At 46.7% G+C, this 22,602-nt stretch overlaps 1 protein-coding gene across 2 annotated transcripts; it reads right to left on the bottom strand.

Moving 5' to 3' along the window:
* Positions 1 to 253: 253 nt before the first annotated feature.
* TRIM54 (tripartite motif containing 54) lies at positions 254 to 22,021 on the bottom strand. Of its 2 annotated transcripts, none has more exons than XM_052648759.1 (9): positions 21,496 to 22,021; positions 4,982 to 5,154; positions 4,287 to 4,458; positions 2,394 to 2,489; positions 1,467 to 1,700; positions 1,175 to 1,194; positions 934 to 1,058; positions 707 to 799; positions 254 to 406 (listed from the first exon to the last, which is right to left on the bottom strand). In XM_052648759.1, the coding sequence occupies exons 1-9, from the start codon at positions 21,661 to 21,663 to the stop codon at positions 390 to 392; spliced, it is 1,098 nt and encodes a 365-aa protein (XP_052504719.1). In that variant the 5' UTR covers positions 21,664 to 22,021; the 3' UTR covers positions 254 to 389. The 2 variants fall into 2 exon arrangements, with proteins under 2 accessions (XP_052504719.1, XP_052504718.1); XM_052648758.1 differs by having other exon boundaries at positions 1,175 to 1,197; positions 21,496 to 22,018.
* Between the last annotated feature and the right edge of the window lie 581 nt (positions 22,022 to 22,602).

Consider the following 22,602-nt stretch of genomic DNA (forward strand, 5'->3'; position numbering starts at 1 on the left):
TCTCCAAGTCTCCAGGAAGTCAAGCCCCAGTGTCGCCGCACCACCCCCCACCCTCTTCTCTTGGCTCTGGGCTCGCGAATCCGTGCCTAATATCAAGGAGGTGCCTCGAAAGGGTTCGTTCCGCTTCACACACCGGCCCCCCCACCCCGTCCTAGCCCCAAGAGGTCCCAGATGTGGAGAAGGGCAGGATGGATGGTGATGCTGTGTCTCCGAAGCAGAAGCTCAGAGAGTGAGCAGTGAAAGGAGCTGCAGGTCGGGACGCATTAGCTCTTTATTGAGCCCCTCCCCCGCGGCGGGACGCAGGGCTGGGTGGCACGGTGGTCTCTGCTCAGATCGTTCACCACCCGAGCACCAGGACCCGGGTGGGCAGGATCCGCAACAGGAGCGAGTCAGTGCTGGCCTGTGCCTGGGAAAGAAAGCTCAGTGGGCGGGCGCTCCCAAGAAACAAGGCAATTCCGAAGCCCAGCTCACTCGTTTCTCTAGGCAGGAGGGTTTCTCCTTCACTTCCCCACCTAACCCGGTCTCCCACCAGCCCAGAGAGGATAGTGTTAAAGAAAGTTGTACTTGGGCCGGCGCGCTAGGGGGCGCGCCCCTCCTGGTTGAGGTTGGGAGTAGGGGCTCCAAGCGATCCCTGATGCCCCCGAGAGTACGATGGCCCGACGGTGGAAGGGGGTCCCCGCCAGGCCCCGCCGATGTCCACACTCACTTTCCCGCCCATCCGTCCGCTCTTCCTCTGCTCCTGCGTTGCCCTCTTCCCCTTCTACCGCGACCTCCTCATCCTCTTCCTCTCCAGAAGTGCCTAGGCCAGGAGAAGGCTGGGTGAGTTGGGGTCCCTTATTCTCTGGCCGTCTTACCCCCATCCCTCCCCGACCCAGAGGGTCTGGACGCCCAGTCCTAGCGGCTGGCCTCTCCCTCCCATCCTGGCTTCCTCACCTGGCTGGAAGTCAATGGTCCTCAGCATTTCGGCCACATGCTCCACGCTCACGGTGAATTGATCCATTCTTTCATAGCCCGGCTCCGGCCGGCCTGCCAGCTCCACCTTCGACATCGTCCCGACCCTGCAGCAGCCCAGCGGCTCAGCTGGAGACTCCCAGCACCACTACCCACGCTTCCCACCCTTGTCAGTGGAGTCCCCGCCCACCCCTTCCTCTCCCTTCCCGCTCCACCTACTCACTTATTGATCAACTCCTTGGCCTGCTGCAGGGAAGAAAGGAGGGTGAGAGTAAGCACTGTGCCAACGTCCAGCAATATCCCATTTCTGATGCCCACCACTGTCCTGCGGGTTAGGGGGGGATGCATGTCCCAATTTGTTAAGGAAAAAAATGGATAGAGAGGGTGACTTGCCCAAAGCCACCGGGCAAGTAGGAGCCAGAGCTAAGACTTGAACCCGGCTTCCCAGTGCAAAGGCCCCCACTCCAGCCACTAGGTGGCCTGCCACTGCCCACCCCCCTCCCCCCAGGGCCCACCTGCAGGTAGAGCGCCATCTGCGGCTCCTCCATGGACTGGATGGCAGACTCCACCAGCTTAGAGGAGGCCTCCAGGTGGTCTCCGTACTGGCGGATGAGGCCCCTGACTCGCTGCAGCTTCTCCTCCTGCTCCCGGGCCAGCGCCTGCAGCAGCTCACCCTTCCGCTCCTCCAGCACTGCACACAGGCCCTCAAACCTCTGGTTCAGCAACTGCTTCTGCCTCCGGCTGTTTTCCTGAAAAACCAGGAGTAAGGATGAGACCTCACAGCTGGGAGAGTACCAGGCTACTTGTCCCACTCCCCACTTAATGGCAGTCACAGGGAGCCAAGAAGAGATGTGACCCGTCAATTACAACCACAAATTAGTGGCAGAGACCGGACTCCACCCAAGGGCTGCTGGTTCCCAGATCTTTTCAGTAATAATACTGATATATACTTTGTTGAGGTTTAATTGACATATAACATATTAGCTTCAGGTGTGCACCATAATGATCCAATATTTGTATATATTGTGAACGGATCACCACAATATGTCTAGTTAACATCCAGCACCATACATAGTGGACAAAAATTTTTCCCTGTGATGGGAACTTTTAAGATCTACTCTCTCAGAAAATAACACTATATATTTAAAGGAGTTTCATTGAGTGCTGCTGCCTAATTCTCTGACTCTGGTTTTTGTTTGTATTATCTCACTTAATTCTCAAAAAGATCCGTGGAGGTAGCCATCATATCATTCTCATCATCACTCTTTTACGTAGTTAAAAACAAGCAAACCCAAACACTAAGAAGTTAAGTCACTGGACCAAAGTCACAGAGGAGGACAGAGCTGGGATTCAAACCTAGCAGCCTGGGTAAGCACATTCTACTACTTGTGATTCACCTCCAGTAGCCCAGCAACTTTCCCTCCCTCCCTTTCCGGGCTCACCTCGATGGTCTGGCACACCTCCTCCATCTGTGTGATCACTGCTTGCACACGGTCATTGCCGGCCACCAGCATCGCGATGCCATCGCTGAGCTCACTCTGCCACACACAGAGGCCAGCACTCAGGGCTGGAGGACCTGGTCTGGAGCTAAGCCCCTCCCTCCCTGGCCAGGGCTACCCAGGAGAGGACTGTCCCCTCCACTCCACCATCAGGGCATCCTCAGGGAAACTCTGACAGAGATCTAGAGAGTTTGGAACCATTCGAGAAGTTTGGAAGCACAGTCTATAAATTCTGGAAGGAAGTGGAGAGAGGAAGTCCTCCACCACCAAGTGAGAAAGAGACATTCACCAAATATCCACCAAATACCACACACTGGGCTGCATGCTTTATCTTCCATCAATTTTGAAAAAGTCTTCCGGATTTTCCTTTAAGATAATATTGCCTCTTGTCCATTCTCTGTATTCTCTCATTCTGAGACTCTGACATCTAATCAGAGTATCTGATATATCTGGAGTATCAGGCACATCTAATTATATATCTACTATGTTAGGCCTTCTCATTCCCAGCCTTCTCATCTCCCAGTGTATATTCTGTTATTTTTTCAGTCCTCTCTTTCCCTTTTAAAATTCTTTTACGTGAAAAAAAAAATTTTTTTCTGGCCATGCTGTGTGGCTTGTGGCATCTTAGTTCCCCAACTCAGGCCCTCGAGAGTGAAAGCACAGAGTGCTAACCACTGGACAGCCAGGGAATTCCCCAGTCCTCTCTTACTGAGAGAAAGTTGGCATTTAATTCATCCCTTGAATGTTTTGTTTTCTACAATTATATTTTCATTTCTAAAAGCTCTGTTTGGTTCTTCGTCAAATCTGCACTTTTGATAGTCTATTGTTGCTTATTTTCAAATTCCATTTTTTAAAGCATTTTATACAAAGCTGACTTTACATTCTTTAATAATTCCAGTATCTTAATTTCTTGAGGGTCTAAATCTGAAAATTTTGTTTCTGCTGACTTCACTCATGAGTACATTTCTTTGTGTATCTTCAGTCGGGAGCTCATCTTATGTTGATCTTAATCTAAGAAAAACCCAAGGCCTAAATTGAGGGTTTTTCCACCAGGCAGAATTTGCATTTGCTTTTGTCAAAAGCCAGGTGGCACAACTGCCCACTTTAGGGATTCCTGGGATTCCAGTGTATCCTGTGATCCTTGGGGGTCTTTGTTGTAGGTCCCTCAAGTTTCAGGAGTTTGTAGGCATAGTCTCATCTGTCTAGTTCAGTAATAATTTGCCCTGTGGGAAATCCTGCCTTTCCCATGCTTGTCATTTTCAGGGTTCTGTTCACATCTCACTCCCCCTCCTTCTCTCCCTACTTCACCCACACTTGGAGCTTTCCTTTACTTTCTACCTGTCTATCAACTTAATTTTTATTTTATTTTTTCAATTATTTTTTAAAAATTAACTGATTAATTTCTTTTTTTTTGCCATACTGCGTGGCATGTGGAATCTTGGTTCCCCAACCAGGGATTGAACCAGTGCCCCCTGCATTGGAAGCTTAACCACCAGACCTCCAGAGGAGTCCCTTAATTTGTAAATAATGTTTTATGTAGAATCTACTCGTATGACAGTGAGATGGCCTTGAGAGTTCACCATACTGCATCCATTTCTCATATGATCCTTACACCTCTCAAGTGTAAGCATTTTCATGCCCATTTTACAAGTGAGGAAGAATGTTAGGGCCAGAGAGGTCAAGTGACTTACCCAAGATCACACAGTGAGCTGGGACTTCAGCCCTGATCTGCATGCCTTTGAAGTCAAGTGGAGTAAGAGGCTGCAGTTTGAGATCCCATCCTGTGTCCCCACCCCCACCCCCCCCCCCATGCTTGCTCCCTCTGCTGCTTGATACCTTCTGGCGTTTGTAAATGGTGGGCAGTGGGGCCACCTCACAGTCCTTGTGGGCACCAAAGACCTTGCAGAGAGAGCAGGTGGGCACTTCACAGCTCAGACAGTAAATGTTGATCTTCTCGTCTTCATGCTCCTCACACATGAGGTGCTGCTCAGCCTTGGAATGCAGTGGCCTGCGGGGAGGCAGGCAGTGTAGGAGCAGGGGTCAGGGGCCAGGCAGGTGGGGCAAGCGTGTGAGGCCCCCTGAGCACTTCTTCTTCAGCCTCCACCAGCCACTGCCAGCCTCTGTGCCCCAACAGCTGCTGCTGTGGCTGGGCAGGCAGATGACCCCCTCTTCACTTGAGGAACAGAGCTACATACAGGGTACAGGAGGCCTAGATCCAAGAGTAGCTTCTATGCCAGGGGGCAGGACGTGCCACAGAGAGGGAGGGCATGGAGGGTTGGCAAGGACCTTGCTGATAGATGGCCAGCCCCTCCCAGGTGAAGAAGGGGAAGCACTGACCGGGAATCAGACGCCTCCTGAGCTGGTGACCTACCAAGCTGGGGGCAAGTCCCTCCTTCTCTGAGGTCCACTCCTCTCGTCACTAAACTGAAGGGGCACGTTGATTGTTTCAGCTTCTTCCTGCTGGCCCTGATGGGCTCCCTCGCTATGTCCCAGGCCCTGCACTTTAGAGAAATGAGACGCTAACAGCTCACCGGGAGGACTCCTGCTTGTAAATGTCGATAATATTCTCCACGAGCAGGTTCCGCTGCAGGCCGTAGACACCATGTCGGTCCAGGACCACCTCGTGCCTGCAAGATGGGCAGCGGAAACGGCCCCCTGAAGACACAGTGGTGGAGCTTCGGGACTGCCACAGAGGGTTTGAGGCCTATGGGTGCAGAGAGCATGAGAGGAAGGCTCAGTGAGTTATGGGGGAATTGGAGGGGGTGGGAGAGAAAGTCACCAGGGCTGGGGAGTAGGACAGTGATGGAGGGGGAGGCAGCAGCTCTTTTTTTTGGGGGGGGGGGGGGCATGGTGTGCTGCATGGCATGTGGGATCTTAGTTCCCCAAGCAGGGATTGAACCCATGTCCCGTGAACTGGGAGCACATAGTCTTAACCACTGGACCACCAAGGAAGTTCTTTTCTATGGCTGGGTGCTCCTCTGAGAGCAGCCCCAGGTGGGTGGCCACGGAAATCTCTCCCACCTTTGTCTCGTTACTCAGCCCACCCCTTTGAGTATCGCTGCATCCAGAGCCTAGCTTCATCAGGCCTTGTCAGGACAAGACCTCCTCAAAGGGGCCCAGCTTGGAGCTATGGGGAGACATTGACCTCAGCAGGAAGACTGAGAAGGGAAATGGACCCTGAGTGGTGCAGCCCATAGCCTCCAGCCTAGGGCTCTCGTGGGCCACGTGTGGGGGAGATTCTTTGCAACCCCGGGCAGGGGCACAGAGACAAATGCTGAACAACAGAGCAGACACGTAGAGTCAGGCAATCCAGGGAAATCTCTCCAGGCACAGAGAACCAGGGCTCCTGGGTTCTCTGTGCTGCTCCTGCAGTGCCTACTGTGCATGTCTGGGCAAGCATTCAACCTCGGCACAATTAAGGATTAGACTGGATTATTCACTCTACCACAGATATTAAGTGTGCCAGGTAATTGCTAGGCTCTGGGGAAAAGATGACTATCCCTGCCCTCAGGAGGAGCAAACTCACAGCTCCATCCAGTGGGCTGGGTGTTACGACAGGAGGAAGCTTGGAAGGAGAACTCACCAGATGGGATCAACAGTTCCTCCCATTTATACCCCTGAGAGGACCTGCTCCATCCTGTCCTAAAAAGGAGAGCCCTGCCATGGCTGAGGCCACAGAGCGTTGGCTCAGAATTGAGGACATGATCGATCACCTGACCCAATAGGACCAATCAGTTTTTCTTTCTAGGAAATTGGAATGGAGACACAGAGGCTGAGGTGACTAGACCATGTGCAGCTTTTGAACTGAAAAAAGACCTGTGGAGTTGAGCTAAAAGCCGACATTGTGGCCATCCCGAAATCTGTACAAGTGGGCAGTGTGAGGGGTCAGACACTGTGAACAGAGAAGCCTGGTCTGCAGGCAAGAGAAAGAATCGATCTGGGGAGAGAAGTGGAGAGGAAAGACAGGTGGAGACTGCTTGCTGTTCCTCAACATTCACCTCTTCTTCAATAATAGAGACCCTAGATTTTTAGCAAGACACCTGGGATAAAGACCATCCAGCTGGGTGTGACGAGGTGACTGTGTTCTGGCCAATGGGATATAGATAGAAATGTTTTGTGCAATTTCTAGGAAGTATCTTCAGTGTGAAAGGCATGCCCTACTTCTCCTCTTTTCTCCTTCCTGCTGACTGGAATGAAGATGAAATGGCGTAGGCTGAAGCAGCCATCTAGAGCCAGGCAGTAGCCACATGCTGAGAATGGCAAGATAAAAGGAGTCTCTGATGAGGCAGAACTGGACTGCCCACTTTCACTGGAGAGTAAAAAAGTTTTACCTACTTGAAGTCACTGTTATTTTTGGTTTTCTGTCTTTCACAGCTGAACCTAATCCTAATTGGCTGGAAGAACACTCCTAAAGAGTGATGGAGAGGATGGTCATCTGTGACTTTGTGTGTTTAGATGTATTTCCCACAGTTGGGTTCTATAAACTTCTCCAAATCCTTATCACATTTTGGCAGGATTTCTTTTTTTAAATCTATTTATTTATTTGGGGGTTTGCTGGGTCTCTGATGCTGTGTGGGTTTTTCTCTAGTTGTAGCAAAAGGGGCTACTCTCTAGTTGTAATGCACAGGCTTCTCATCGCAGAAGCCAAGAAGCCTCTCTTGTCGCAGCACGGGCTCTAGAGTGCTTGGGCTTCAGGAGTTGTGGCTCCCGGGCTCTAGAGCACAGGCTCAGTAGCTGTGGCGCATGGGCTTAGTTGCTTGGAAGCACGTGAGATCGTCCTGGACCAGGGATTGAACCCGAGTCTCCTGCACTGGCCAGCAGATTCTTTACCACTGAACCTTGAGGGAAGCCCTTGGCGGGATTTTTTGAAAATTGTAAGTTAACATTTTAGCCCATCATAAAGCTAAAAAAGATTAGCTTGAGATTATCCCAAGGCTGCGTTTGTGTAAATAAACATAAATCCTTCTTAGTAACTGGAATTGTGTGAATATTGTTAAGTTTAGCTTAAAGACTGGGTTAAAGTGTGAGATCGCTGGGCTTTTGTTTGCTTGATACAATTATCTTTCAGTATTTAGAATCCAAGTGAGCAAGGTGGTGTCAGGAAAACTCTAAACCTGCAAACTCCTGGAATCTTGCTTCTCTTTGATTTGCAGGTGGCAAGCATTTGAATATGCTTGGTGTCTGAATGGGAGGAAAGGGGGCATATTATTTTTTATATAAGTAAATTATATTATTTTATTTCATTTTTGGCTGTGCTTGGTCTTCACTGCTGCACTTGGGTTCCTCTAGCTGCAGAGGGCAGAGCACTCTTCGTGGTGGTGTGTGGTGGTCTCATTTCAGTGGCTTCGCTTGTTGCAGGGCACAGGCTGTATGTGCATGGGCTTCAGTAGTTGCAGCTCGGGCTCAATAGTTGTGGTGCATCGGCCTAGTTGCCCTGTGGCATGTGGGATCTTCCCACACCAGGAATCCAGCCAGTGTCCCTTGCATTGGCAGGTGGGTTCTTAACCGCTGGACCACCAGGGAAGTCCAGGGGGCATATTCTAAAGTCTTGCCCCAGAGTAAAGACAGACTCCTAAAGCTTCTTCTAACCTCTGCCCCTCACTGCGCCCTTCCTCCGTACTCATTATTTAACAGTCAACACACATTTTGAGGACCTATTATATGTCAAGCACTGTGCTAGGTGTTTTCCATACATTCTTGAATTTAACCCTCAAGAATTTCTTGTAAAGATGGTAGAAAAGGGACTTCCCTGGTGGTCCAGTGGCTAAGACTCTGAGCTCCCAATGCAGGGGCCCAAGTTCCATCCCTGGTCAGGGAACTAGATCCAACATGCCCCAGCGAAGATCAAATGATCCCATGTTCTGCATCTAAGACTCAGAGCAGCCAAATAAACAAATAAATATTCTTTTTAAAAGATGGTGGAGGAGTTGAGCATTTACCCTCTGACCTGAATAAAGTAAGAAACATACAAGTCTAACACCTATTGAACACTTAGTTTATGTGAGGCTTTGCTCTAAATCCTTTTATTTGTATTAATTCATTTCATTTTCATATCATTAGCTCCATTTCAATGATGGGAAATTGTAGCCCAGAAAAGTTAAATAAATTTGCACATGATCATCAGCCAGTTGGTGGCAAAATCAATATCTGAACTCAGGCACTCTGACCTCAGGGTTAGGGTAATCATTATACTCTGAATAATCATTATACTACATTGTCAGTTCAGTTCAGTTCGATCACTCAGTCGTGTCCAATTCTTTGCGACCCTATGTATCGCAGCACGCCAGGCCTCCCTGTCCATCACCAACTCCTGGAGTTCACTCAGACTCACGTCCATTGAGTCAGTGATGCCATCCAGCCATCTCATCCTCGGTCGTCCCCTTCTTCCCCTGTCCCCAGTCCCTCCCAGCATCAGAGTCTTTTCCAATGAGTCAACTCTTTGCATGAGGTGGCCAAAGTACTGGAGTTTCAGCTTTGTAATATTGCTCTTTACAGCATCGGACCTTGCTTCTATCACCAGTCACATCCACAGCTGGGTATTGTTTTTGCTTTGGCTCTATCCCTTCATTCTTTCTGGAGTTATTTCTCCAGTGACCTCCAGTAGCATATTGGGCACCTACTGACCTGGGGAGTACCTCTTTCAGTATCCTATCATTTTGCCTTTTCATACTGTTCATGGGGTTCTCAAGGCAAGAATACTACATTGTCAGATACAATGAAATTTAGGTCCATTGAAGAATGATGCCCAAAGCTAACATTTTTCTCTCTGAGCCTTAGGTGAAGTGTTTTAGCAAAAGAGTCATGAAGGACCAAGCATCATCCTTTCATATAGGAATCTTTCAATAGGAAAGAGAGGACAGCCTAAAAGTCAACTGTGCAACTGTGGATTGAAGTTATTTCAACAGAAATAAACAGATGACTCATCATGCTAAAATCTAATGTGCCACACAGTGCTAGCTGGCAACCAGAGTGACCTTCTTGTCTGTGGAGAGATAGTTCAAATCTCACAGGAGACCTCCTCCCATGGCTACACATGCCCCCATGGTAGATAATTCATCATAATTCATCAGACTTGTGTGAAAAATATTCTGAGGCAACATAACCAAACTGAAACACTCAGCTGCCTACTAATCCAGGTCATACCCCTCTATTCATCCAAGAAGCCAAAGAGCTAAACAGAGATTACAAACCAATGATAACATTCAGAGAGCCAGTCTGCTTTTGGAAGGAAGCCAAGGTCAACGGGGTTGAGTGACGAATTTACCCTCAGTACCAGATAAAGCTACCCTATTTAAAGAGGACTGATAAACAGAAGAGATGCAACAGGAGATGCAAGCCAAGATAATACAAAAAGGAAATGGAAAAGAAAGCATGATGAACGAGGGACAAAGATACCTTCTGGAAGAACTGCTTCAACAAACAATTTCAATTAAAGAAATGAAGAAAACAACTGTCAAATCCGTACATGACTAGTGGAAAAATTGTAGCTTTGGCTAAACAGAACTTTGTCAGCAAAGTGATGTCTCTGCTTTTAATATGCTGTCTAGGTTTGTCATAGCTTTTCTTCCAAGAAGCAAGCGGCTTTTAATTTCATGGCTGCAGTTACCGTCTGCAGCGATTTTGGAGCCCAAGAAAATAAAATCTGTCACTGTTTCCATTTCCCACCCATCTGTTTGCCATGAAGTTATGGGACCGGATGCCATGATCTTTGTTTTTCGAATGTTGGGTTTTAAGCCAGGTTTTTCATTCTCCTCTTTTACCCTCATCAAGAGGCTGTTTAGTTCCCCTTCACTTTCTGCCATTAGTGTGGCATCATCTGCATATGTGAGATTGTTGCTATTTCTCCCAGCAATCTTGATTCCAGCTTGTGCTTCATCCAGTCCAGCATTTCACATGATATATTCTGCATATAAGTTAAATAAGCAGGGTGACAATATACAGCTTTGATGTACTCCTTGCCCAATTTTGAACCAGTCTGTTGTTCCATGTCCAGTTCTAACTGTTGCTTCTTGACCTGCATACAGATTTCTCAGGAGGCAGGTAAGGTGGTCTTATATTCCCATCTCTTTAAGAATTTTCCACAGTTTGTTGTGATCCACACAGTCAAGGGCTTTAGTGTAGACAATGAAGCAGAAGTAGATGGTTTTTTGTAATTCCCTTGCTTTTACTGTGTCCAATGGATGTTGGCAATTTGATCTCTGGTTCCTCTGCCTTTACTAAATCCAGCTTGTACATCTGGAAGTTCTCAGTTCATGTACTGTTGAAGCCTAGCTTGAAGGATATTGAGCATTACCTTGCTAGTAAGTGAAATAAGTAGAACTGTGCAGTTCTTGGAACATTCTTTGGCATCAACTTTCTTTGGGACTGGAATGAAAACTGACCTTTTTCAGTCCTGCAGCCACTGCTAAGTTTCCAAACTTGCTGGCATATTGAGTGCAGCACTTTCACAGCATCATCTTTTAGGATTCTCAGTTGCTCAGCTGGAACTCCATCACTTCTACTAGCTTTGTTCATAGTAATGCTTCCTAAGACCCACCTGACTTCACACTCCAGGATGTCTGGCTCTAGGTGAGTGACCAAACCATTGTGGTTATCCGGGGCACTAAGATCTTTTTTGTATAGTTCTTCTGTGTATTCTTGTCACCTCTTCTTAATCTCTTCTGCTTCTGCTAGGTCCTTGCTGTTTCTGTATTTTATTGTGCCTATCTTTGCATGAAACGTTCCCTTGGTATCTCCAATTTTCTTGAAGAGATCTCTAGTCTTTCCCATTCTACTGTTTCCCTCTATTTCTTTGCATTGTTCACGTAAGAAGAAAGCATAGTCTCCTTGATTAAAGAAGAACCAGTCACAAAAGGACAAATACTGTATGACCCTTCTTATATGAGGTACCTAGAATGGTCAAACTCACAGAGATAGAAGGGTGGTTGCCAGGGGTTGGGGGAAGGGAAGTGAGGAGTTATTATTTAATAGATACGGAGTTTCCATTTGGGATGATGAGAGTTCTGGAGATGGATAGTGGTGATGGTTGAACAACAATGTGAATATTCTTAATGCCACTGAACTGCACACTTAAGAATGGTTAAGATAGTAAATATTTATTTTATGTGTACTTTACCATAGTGCTACAAAAGAGAAGAAAAAGTAATCAAGACTGGTTGGGTTATCTTGGTCAAGGGTCCTACTTCAAATTCCTCACAGTGAGGACTCACCCCAGAGATTGATCTGAGGTGGGCTGGCGAGGCACCTGCCTCATCACCGCTTCCATATCTGCCAAAGAAATTTCCTTGGTGGCTCATCCCACTGGCTAATCCTGGCTAATCCATTCTCCCAGGACCAGGGGCTCTGAGAAGCAGTGAATGCTTAGGCAGTCAACCTCAGTCTCTTGTTTCAAGAGCACCTTTCTTGGAAGCTGGAGAGCAAGCAGGGCAGGCGAGGGGGAGGGTTACTCCTCTCTGACCACAGGCTGGTGCTGCTCCCTGGAGTAGATGCCACAGCTGAGCAGAGCTTTGCCACTCTTCCCCGGGTCCTGGAGTCCTCCCCTCTTCCACAGCTCAACTCCTTCTGCCATATTCTACCTCTGGTTGGCTTTCCTCCTAACCTCGAGAAAAGCTCTTCCTTTTTGTAATGGCTTCAGCAATGTTTCCCCTACCCAACTCCACATCCAACTTCCTTTGCTAGAGTAGACCCTGAAGCGTATATGTATGTGTGTGTATATATATAGACACATACGTGTGTATATATGTCCTTTGGTACTAGGGCTAAACTTGACTACTAATAAACAGAGAAGTTTTTCTTTTGGCCTCTCGGGGGCTTCTGGCTCATGGCATGACATGTTGCTAGCTTATGTAGCTCAGACTCCCTCACTGTGCTAAGCAAGTGTGCATTTCCCAAAATGTGGTGGACATACTGAGGACAGGCATGAAGATTTCAGGCGGCATGGGGATGGACATATACGTTTCTTAGGTGTTTGTTCTTTAGTCACTAAGTCGTGTCTGACTCTTTTGTGACCCCGTGGACTGTAGCCCAACAGACTCCTCTGTCCATGGGATTTTCCAGGCAAGAATTCTGGAGTGGGTTGGCATTTCCTTCTCCAGGGGATCTTTCCAACCCAGGGATTGAACCTGCATTGGCAGGCAGATTCTTTACCACTGAGACACCAGGGAAGCCCTCTTATGTGTTTCAGTTCAGTTCAGTTCAGTCTCTCAGTCGAGTCCGACTCTTCGCGACCCCATGAATCGCAGCACGCCAGGCCTCCCTGTCCATCATCAACTCCTGGAATTCACTCAGACTCACGTCCATCGAGTCAGTGATGCCATCTAGCCATCTCATCCTCTGTCATCCTCTTCTCCTCCTGCCCCCAATCCCTCCCAGCATGAGTCTTTTCCAATGAGTCAACTCTTCACATGACGTGGCCAAAGTACTGGAGTTTCCACTTTAGCATCATTCCTTCCAAAGAAATCCCAGGGCTGATCTCCTTCAGAATGGACTGGTTGGATCTCCTTGCAGTCCAAGGGACTCTCAAGAGTCTTCTCCAACACCACAGTTCAAAAGCATCAATTCTTCAGCACTCTGCCTTCTTCACAGTCCAACTCTCACATCCATACATGACCACAGGAAAAACCATAGCCTTGACTAGACGGACCTTAGTCGGCAAAGTAATGTCTCTGCTTTTGAATATGCTATCTAGGTTGGTCATAACTTTTCTTCCAAGAAGTAAGCGTCTTTTAATTTCATGGCTGCAGTCACCATCTGCACTGATTTTGGAGCACCAAAAAATAAAGTCCGACACTGTTTCCACTGTTTCCCCATCTATTTACTTTAATGTATATTGGAAAAAAATAACCAGCCTTTAAAATTTGTGATTTTTCCTGGACTCTGTCATGTAGAATTATAAATATTTCATCTTTAAAAGTGAGTTCTTTTTTACAGAGTTATTTACTTGACTGTACCAGATCTGGTTTGGGGCATGCAGGTTCCTGGTACATGCAAGATCTAGTTTCCTGACCAAGGAATCCCTGCGTTGGCAGCTCTGGTTCTGAATCACCACGGAAGTCCCCAGAGTGAGTTCTTTTAAGTAGAAATACTCGAGCATAGTACAAATGGTGTACACAGCTTTGGCAAAAATCAGGAAGATGACAGAGAATGAAGTTTGGGACATTTGCTCTAACTCTTTCCTAACTCCCTCCCCTAATCAAAACTTGTATCTCTTATGTCCTGAACAGTTTGCAAGTGTGAAGCGGCTACCTTGAGAAAGTCATCTGTACTAGATATGCAGATAAAATTGTTCCCCATTCTTGGTAGCATCTCTGTATTTTAATTGAGAGCATTTAATGCAAGATGATATAGGGAAAGTAGCAGTGATCTGAAGATGTGGTTTGGGATTTGCCATTTATGACCTTGGGAAAACAATTTCTCTTATGGCTCACATTTCCTCAGATCTAAAAAGAGGATTTGTACTTAGCAGTAGCTCCATTCAAAGGCTGATGTTCTCTGAGCAATGAGCCCTAATGGATATATTTATGGTAAGAACACTGACCAGTGTGGGGGAAGGGAGTTGTTAGTTTTTATAGCAACCTTCTCCTCTCACATCTTGCAGGTAACCATGTCCCTGTTTTGAATCCACTATCTCTAGTTTGTGCCTCCCTCTAGCTGTCCCTTGAATGCCCTCTTCCTGTTTGATATTAACAGTTCCTGAAATCCCATCTTCTCTGAAGTAACCCTAGTGTGTTTAGATGGATTTATACATTCTATAATTGTATATTATTTATGAGGCTTAAAATTTACATAATACAAGAGCTCCCTGGTGGTCCAGTGGCTAAGACTCAAGATCCTAATGCAGGGGAACTGGGTTCCATGCCTGGTCAGGGAACTAGATCCCACATGCTGCAACTAAGCCCCGGTGCAGCCAAAAAAAAAAAAAATCACAACACACCTGTATTATCTTTATAACCAGAATAAACAGTAAAATTGTTTTTTCAGATAGTTAACATGCTGGTTATTCAATGCTGCTGCTTAGTTGCTTCGGTTGTGTCTGACTCCACAGACGGCAGCTTGCTAGGCTCCTCTGTCCATGGGGATTCTCCAGGCAAGAATACTGGAGTGGGTTGTCATGCCCTCCTCCAGGGGATCTTCCCGACCCAGGGATCGAACCCAGGTCTCCTGAACTGCAGGCAGATTCTTTACCACCTGAGCCACCAGGGAAGCCCGGTTATTTAATAGTAAAGACTAAATGAGTTACAATGGTATTACAATGCAACTATGTTTAACATGTTCTTAAAATGGGGAGAGACTCATGAAAAAAGCAGGATGTAAGTCTATATAGACAGTAGGATCCAAATTTTGAAATGGGTGATGGGAGTTATAGGATTTTTAAATTTCTTATTTGTATTCATCTACATTTCCCAAATTTCTTTGTATAAACCATGAATTAGCTTATAAAATGCATAAAATAAAAACTAAATATTTTTGCAATAATTTCCACTGAGTGATAGAATTGTGGGTGATTCCTTCTTTTTTTAAAAAATATAATTTTGAAATTTTGTACAAGGACCTCATATTTGGGGAAATAAATGTTTACTTTTTAAAAATACAATGCTCAATCCTGCCGTGAATGAACAGGGGGCATTAGAGTGCCAGAAGCATTAACAGGAGAAAAGATACTTAGCAGACTTATGTTAGTTTACTCCCTAGTTCATACACTACAGATGCCCTATTTCCTGGGCAGGGGATTCAGGCTCCATCACTCCATTACCTCCCTAAGGGGTTCTTACGGTCAACCTCATCCCTGGGGGCCATTTCCCCATTAACTACCCTTCAGCCCAAGGAAGTGTGAGGGGAGAAGGGTTGTCAGTTATATTAAGGGGGTTGTTCTTGTTGTTTTAAACAAACTGGAGAAGCATAAATAAATAAAAGGGTTTATCTAAAAAAAAAAGAACTGTGGTAGTTTAAGGAAAGTGTTTAAGAAAATACCACTTGAAGACAGGGTAGACAGGAAGCAGGAGATGGTTATTAGAAAGAGTTTTAGGAAAGCAAAGATACTAGAGAAGTTCAAATTACAGATAGAGGAGTCATGGGACAGAGGGAACTTGAAAGGTAGATTTTACCATGAAGGGCTTTAAAAAAATTTTTTTTAAAACCTTACAGGATTTTGAATCCAAGTGTAAGGAGCTGAACTTAATTTTGTAGGCAAGGTTTCTAAACTGCAAGAGAAAATCAGAATGAATATTAATCTAACAGAAGTGATTTGGATACTCGGGAGAGAAGACTGGCCATTGCTTCTGGTGTAAAGGCCCAGGCTTCCCTGGTGGTCCAGTGGCGAAGACTCTGCGCTTCCACTGCAGGGGGCGCCCTTGGCCAGGGAAGTAAGATCTGCCACGCCTCCATCCGGCCAGATAGACACAGATCAGAAACAAGTCACAACCAAGTCGCCGTCTTGCCCTCAGACAGAAACAGAAAACCCTGCAAAGACCAGGGATGCCAGAGGTGGAATCTGGCCAATTGCATGGATGTGAGTGGGCTGCCGGGGAGAGGAGGGAGTCAAAAAAACTCAGACCTTTCAAGGCTGGTGCTTGGGAAGACATTGGTGCTTGTGACGCTGCAGAACTTAAACCTGGGGGCCACTGCTCCCCAAATGAGTAGAATTCAAGGGTTCTGTGAACCTTGATGGGAAAAATGACATCTTTATTTTCACTAACGTCTAGAAATTGAGCGCTTTCCTTTATTATGAAGGTAGGAAGTGGGGTGTGGAATTGGGTGGGGGAAACAGTGCCGAAGCCATGAGCTATCTCTCTTTTAAGCTATATTCCTTTGGTAATGGTCTGCAGCATCCAATGGAAACATTCCATCTAGAAAGATGCTCTGTGAATGCAGTCCCTCTATTGAATCTACACTTCTTTCAGAATGTTTTCCCTCTTTCCTGGCTACCCAGAGTGATGCTCATTTGGGATACTTGCCCAGGACATAAGGAGGGTTGTTGGCAGCTATCTCCCCAAAACTGTTGGCCTGGCCAGTGATGAATAGTGGACCATGCAGGTCCTCTGAGACCGAACCTCAGAATATACTAGAGAAACTGGGAAAACAGGGGCAGAAGACCACACATTTGAAGCAAGTTGAAGACCTTTAGAAGAATCCAGGCGTTGGCAGCAAAAGCTGAGTTGTGGGTGGAGGAGGGGTTTTGAGGGGAGGGCTTGCTCTGCCCAACAGAACCTAGCAGTGAGCATGACACGGATTTGTGAAAGGAGGCTGGCTCAGAGGAGGACTGGTAAGCAGGAGAGTGAGCCACGGGACTTCCCTACTCGGTCCAGCAGTTAAGACGCCATGCTGCCAATACAGGGGGCGTGGGTTTGATCCCTGGTCGGGGAACTTAGATCCCACATGCCAGTGGTGCAGCCAGGAAAAACAAGAAACAAACAAAAAGAAGAGTGAGCCAAGATAGGACACTAGTAACTGAATGCGAAGTCCTAAAAGAATGGAAATACATGATGATCTCTCTTCAGTGTGTGAAATCGGATTGTTAGGTTTACAAGGATGTTAAACAGCAATTTAAAGCCCCTCTTTATCCATGTGTGTGAAACAACCTGCTTTACTCATGGCCAATTAAGGAAGAAACTGGTAGGATAGAGCCAAGTAGTGCTGAGTCACCATCTATGATTTTGTTTCCCAGTAAATCCAGTTTCTTTCCTCAAATAAGATCCTAAGCCGGCTACAAGATGAACATAGTTCATAAAATTTCAATCAACCAATTTCCTGTAAAAGAGACCTGCCCAAGTCCGGGCCGGGGAGGGGACATCTCAGTGCCCTCAGTGGCAGGTGGAAGTGGCTGAAGAGGAAGGCTGTGTAGGGTTTTCACCAGCTGGCCTGTACTTGTACAGCAGCCCTAACAATTAGACTGTAAAGAACTGGAATTTGGGGGACTTCCTTGGTGGTCCAGCGGTTAAGAATCCGCCTTGCGATGCAGGGGTCGAGGGTTTGATCCCTGCTCAGGGAACTAAGATCCCACGCGCCATGGAGCAATTAAGCCCTGCAAACCACAACCACTGAGCCTGTGCACCACTACTGGGGAGTCTGTGCACCGCAATGAAAGATCTCACATGCTTCAACTGAGACCCAAAGCAACCTAAATACCAAAAAAAAAAGAAAGAAAAAAGGAACTTGAATTTGGGATGAAATTAAAGAGGTCATTTCTTTCCCAGTTTGCCCTTTATGACAGAAGGAGGCCCCTTTCTTGCTGTTCCCATGTCTGTAACTCTCTCCCTACATGGACACCCTCCAGAAAAGCTGTTTCTGAACAACCTTCTCACAAGGCCTTCTGGTTGTCTGTTAAATTACAACAGGTTGCAGCTCATAAACAAGTGCCCACAGTGAAGTGGGGGCAGGTATAAAAATAAACCACAGGCTGTTTTAAAGCAGTTTAGGAAGGAATAGAGTTTACAAATTCAGAAACACATGGGAAGATGTTTGTGTCAAATTCCCACACCAACAGCTTTCCCCTAGCCAAAATGCTTGGTTGCTGAGTGGGTGCAAGTGTGGGGAAAGAGAAAGAGAGAAATTAAAGGGGGTTAATGTGGTGCTTTGGTGTTTTATTCTGTTTAAATTCAGAGAGAGAGGGAGAGAGAAAGAGAACTGTATCACAGCTCTAAAGAAAATGAGTTAAATTGTGATGGCAACTATGTAAAAATATGTATAGAGACAAGCATAATATGCAAACATGAAAACAACTGCATTGGGGAAGGTGGGATTATGGATGATTTCCTCCCAAACCTTTAATACGTTCAACATTTTCAATGAAAAAAAAATATTTTTTTGGTCCCGCCATGGGATCTTAATTCCCCAACCAGGGATTTAACCCAGGCCCTCAACAGTGAAAGACTCCTAACCACTGGACCGGCAAGAAATTACCTCAAAGAAATATTTTAATTTTTAAAATTTTGTTTCCTGACTCTTTTGTTAACCTGATATTCAGTTCAGTTGTTCAGCTGCATCTGACTCTTCGCAACCCCATGGACTGCAGCATGCCAGGCCTCCCTGTCCAGCACCAACTCCCGGAGTTTATTCAAACTCATGTCCATTGAGTTGGTGATGCCATCCAACCATCTCGTCCTCTGTTGTCCCCTTCTCCTCCCATCTTCAATTTTCCCAGCATCGGGGTTTTTTCAAATGAGTCAGTTCTTATAATCTGATGTTTTAAGGTCACAATCCCTCCAAATTATTATTTTTTTTAAATTATTTGGTTGTGCTGGGTCTTAGTTGTGGCATGTGGGATCTTGTTCCCTGACCAGGGATCAAATGCAGGCCCCTTGCATTGGGAGTGCAGAGCCTTAGCCACTGGATCACCAGGGAAGTTTCTCCTTCCAAATTCTTCTTTGTTGTCCAGCACAGTAGTTTTTTAGGACAGCCAAACACTGAGCATCATCTAAATGTTTCAGAGCATGGGTGGAATAGACTGTGGCTGTCATAACAAGGGGCCACTATATAGCCATTCAAAAGGAAAGTGCCTGTTGGAATGTGTGGCTATGGAACAACAGCCAAGAGAGTAAACCAAGGCAGGTATAGGATAAATTTAAATGTGTGCATACACACACACACACACACACACAAATGTGTACCTAACCATGGAAAATTTCTGGAAGGGTACCCAAGAAAGTTGGTAATGGCTACCTCTATCTGGAGAAGGGAATTAGAGAGGGCCCAAGGTGAAGATCCACTTTTCATAAAATAAATTCTTATAGTGTTTGAAAAAAATATGTGTGTGGGTGTGTAATATACTGGTATTACTTTTCTAAGTCCTATTAACTTTCTAGGCAATGTTCTAAGTGTGTTCTTCCTAAGTAGTTTCAAGATATAGAAGTCCTATTCTCATCCCCATACTTAGAAAACAGACAATCTGATTATGCCTAGAGTTGTCAAAATGTGGAGGCAATGTGTGAAAAAACTAAATATGCTCATCTTTCAGAGGGAGGTCTGCTGAGATGTATATACATAAGTGCAGCCAAAGAACTGGGTCAGCCTCCCACCAGGCCATCCCAAATAAAGCAGCAAGGAAATGAGCTGCTTCACTCTTCTCTCCTTGGAAGGCCAGGGGTGCCCTGTACTTCAAAAGATACACATTAGTCCAGATCCACAGAACCATCGTGAAGCCCTGGGAATCATGTTATCTCCCAAATATTCTACACAGGGTTCGACCCAAACAATTCCCAAGTCTCTATGGGCTCAGATCAGTATTCCAGACCTTCAGGGAACCAAACAGTGTGTCTGGATACAGAAGACTGACTTGAACGTCTTCTGGTGGTGGTTTAGTTGCTAAGTCGTGTCTGACTCTTGCAACCCTATGGACTGTAGCCTGCCAGGCTCCTCTGTCTATGGGATTTTCCAGGCAAGAATACTGGAGTGGTTGCAATTTCCTTCTCCAGGGGATCTTCCTGACCCAGGGATGAACATCTTCTAGCCTCCATATATAGGACCCTTCCCTGCATCCCTCTGCCCAGTGATACTGTGTGCCATGCACTTTAATATTCTGACCACTCTTTTTTATTTTACAGAACGTTACCTTCACTTTAAGAAGTTTTCTTTGTTTTCACATATTTCAGGCTCTAATGAAAGAATGTTTAACTACAAATTCATGAGAAGAGATGGTAAATCCTTTCTGTCATTCCCCTCTGGGCATCTCAGCCTGAAGGATGTTCAGAGTTAACCAGACCAAGGGAAAACCCAAGATGGTTGGTTGTACATGACTGAACGCCTGGGATGATCAGACCCCAGAGAGGGAAAACCACGGGCTCTGAGGTTCTCTGGAACCAAATAATGACAGATTTGGACACTTAGAGGAATAGGAGATGGCAAAAGGCCTCGATGGGAAGATGGCAGGAGAGACCATGGAGCTCAGCGAAGACAGCAGACAACAAACGGTGGGTTGTGGGCACAGCTGCAGAATGACCTGAATTAGCCAATCCACTATTTTCCCCCAAACATGCTGCCCCCAAAGAACTTAAAAGGGAAGCATTCTCCTGGTTAAGTTAAAAATCACTGTGTTCAACACGTTTCCCCATAATTTCTGATACAGATGAAGACTGCGTGTTCATGATGTTCCTTATCGCTGCCATGCCTACTAAGTCAGCCAGCTCTGGTCTATTCTGAGCTTTTACTTCATTGGTAAGGACACGTGTGTTTGTGTGTGTGTGTGTGCCTTTATCCCTGACTCTCCCTGATCTTTGTTCCGTTTTAGAGATTACTAGAACCTACACCAGGGCATGGGGCAAGAAAGAAAGCCCATTTATATAAACCATTCTGATACGTGCTGCTTTTAGTTCTGAAACCAGGAGCTAAAATGAGATCTGTGAATCTGATTAGCTATGCTTTGCTCCGTGACCACACACAAGCCAAAACTGGTTCCATTTGGAGGAAGTAAAATGTATTCTCTGCCTTCTTCCTGCTTAAGTGACCTCGATCCCTTTTAACCAGCAGGTCTCTTGACTCACCAATCTGGGGAGGGACACAAGTGTCACCTCCAGTGGGGGTGAATTCCCAGTGTTCTGTCCACTAACTTTGCCTGCCCACTCCCCCCACCCAAGATGGATGTGCTCAGTCTTTTGCTTTAAATACAAATAATTCCACTGTCGTCATGGACCTTTCTCACAGTCCACTTTTTAATGTTTCATTATCTCATTGCTATTTTCTCCAGATTTTCCATATTGTTCTTGAAATCTCAGCTCCAAGCTGGAATGCAGAGTCTAGCACAGACTGTCACACAGCCTGGTTAGAGGATCACTTCCCTGTCCAGTTTCCATGTGGGCCTCCTTTCCTCTGTAGAGACCAGCATCCCAGGGCTGTCCACGCACAGGCTGTATGCTCACCAGCCTGCAGAGCAGCTGCTGACTCATGCTTACTTTGGGATCTGCTAGGACCCCTGGCTCTCCTTCTGCCCTTCAGCCAGGACAGCCACCACCAGCCTCCTTGGAGTGCCTTCCTCCCATCACCTTCTGGGCGCTTGGCGCTGACCTGACAAAGAAGCCTCACCAGCCTGCCCTGCCCCGGCCCGGCCCCGGCCCACCTGGAAGACGTCGTTGGCGCACTTGCGACACAGGTTGTGCTGGCAGGGGAGGATCACCACCGGTTTGGAGAACATCTCCAGGCAGATGGGGCAAATAAGCTGCTTCTCCAGGTTGTCCATGCTGTGCGCATCCCCTAGCAGCGGCTTGAAACCCACCGTGAAGTTCATCCCCTCAGCGATTGTGCCTACCCTGGCCTTGGCCCTGGTCTTGGCCTTCTCTCACTGCCTCTGGACCCTTCCTCGTGTACTTTCGACAGTCTTCCGACTGTGTTTCCTTCCGTTGCTCACTCCTGAAACAGCTCTATGTCTCCTGTCCCTTCCTCAAACAATTTGCTTGTCCTTAGATAGCTGTTTTCAGACACTTCTCTGCCTCGCTTTAGTTTCTGCTCTGTACCCTGGCCAGGCACACGTAGCTTTTTCTCTTCCTCTCTCCCTGAATGGCTCTGTCCCTGGAAATTTCTCCTTTTGTTTCCCAAACCCCTCTTGTCCACTCTGTAGGCAGCGCTGTTTGTCTCTCACTCCCCAGAGAGGAGATTAGTTTTTAACGTGGGGGTGGGGAACAAGGGGCATGTGTGTGTGACATTCCAGCTCCCAATTTAGCTCCTGTAAGGCGAGCCACAGCTGTCACCGAATGAGTGACCCTGACTCATTCGGGAACGGGTGACTCCCCAGAGCAAGAGTGGGGTGAACTTCACTGCTGTGGTGGAAGCCGAGGTGGGCAACAGAGGTGCCCTCACTCAGAAGGCTCCTGTGAGCCCCCAACCCCCATGCTTGGGCCTGCGTGCCTCTTCCAGGTAGCGACACAGAATCTCAACTGGCCTGTGTGATAGGCACCATACATGGCCTGGGTGAAAGGAGAGATCCTGCTGGACCTATAGATAGAGACAATGAAATTTTTTGCCTCCAAGGCTTAGTCAGTGACTCTGACCATCTTCCTCTGAATCCTATGATTCAAAACAAGGGCACCAGAGATGAGAGAGAGGCTCTTTTTTGTTCTTGCCCAGATCTTTCTTATATCTCCCTGCCCTAGGAAAAGAAGCCCAGGAGGCTGGAGCTGGCAGGTGCACCAGGGCCTGAAATGACCTCATGAGCATATCCTTGAGAAAA

This window comes from Budorcas taxicolor, chromosome 11, assembly GCF_023091745.1.
Source record: "Budorcas taxicolor isolate Tak-1 chromosome 11, Takin1.1, whole genome shotgun sequence".
NCBI classification, from domain to species: domain Eukaryota; kingdom Metazoa; phylum Chordata; class Mammalia; order Artiodactyla; family Bovidae; genus Budorcas; species Budorcas taxicolor.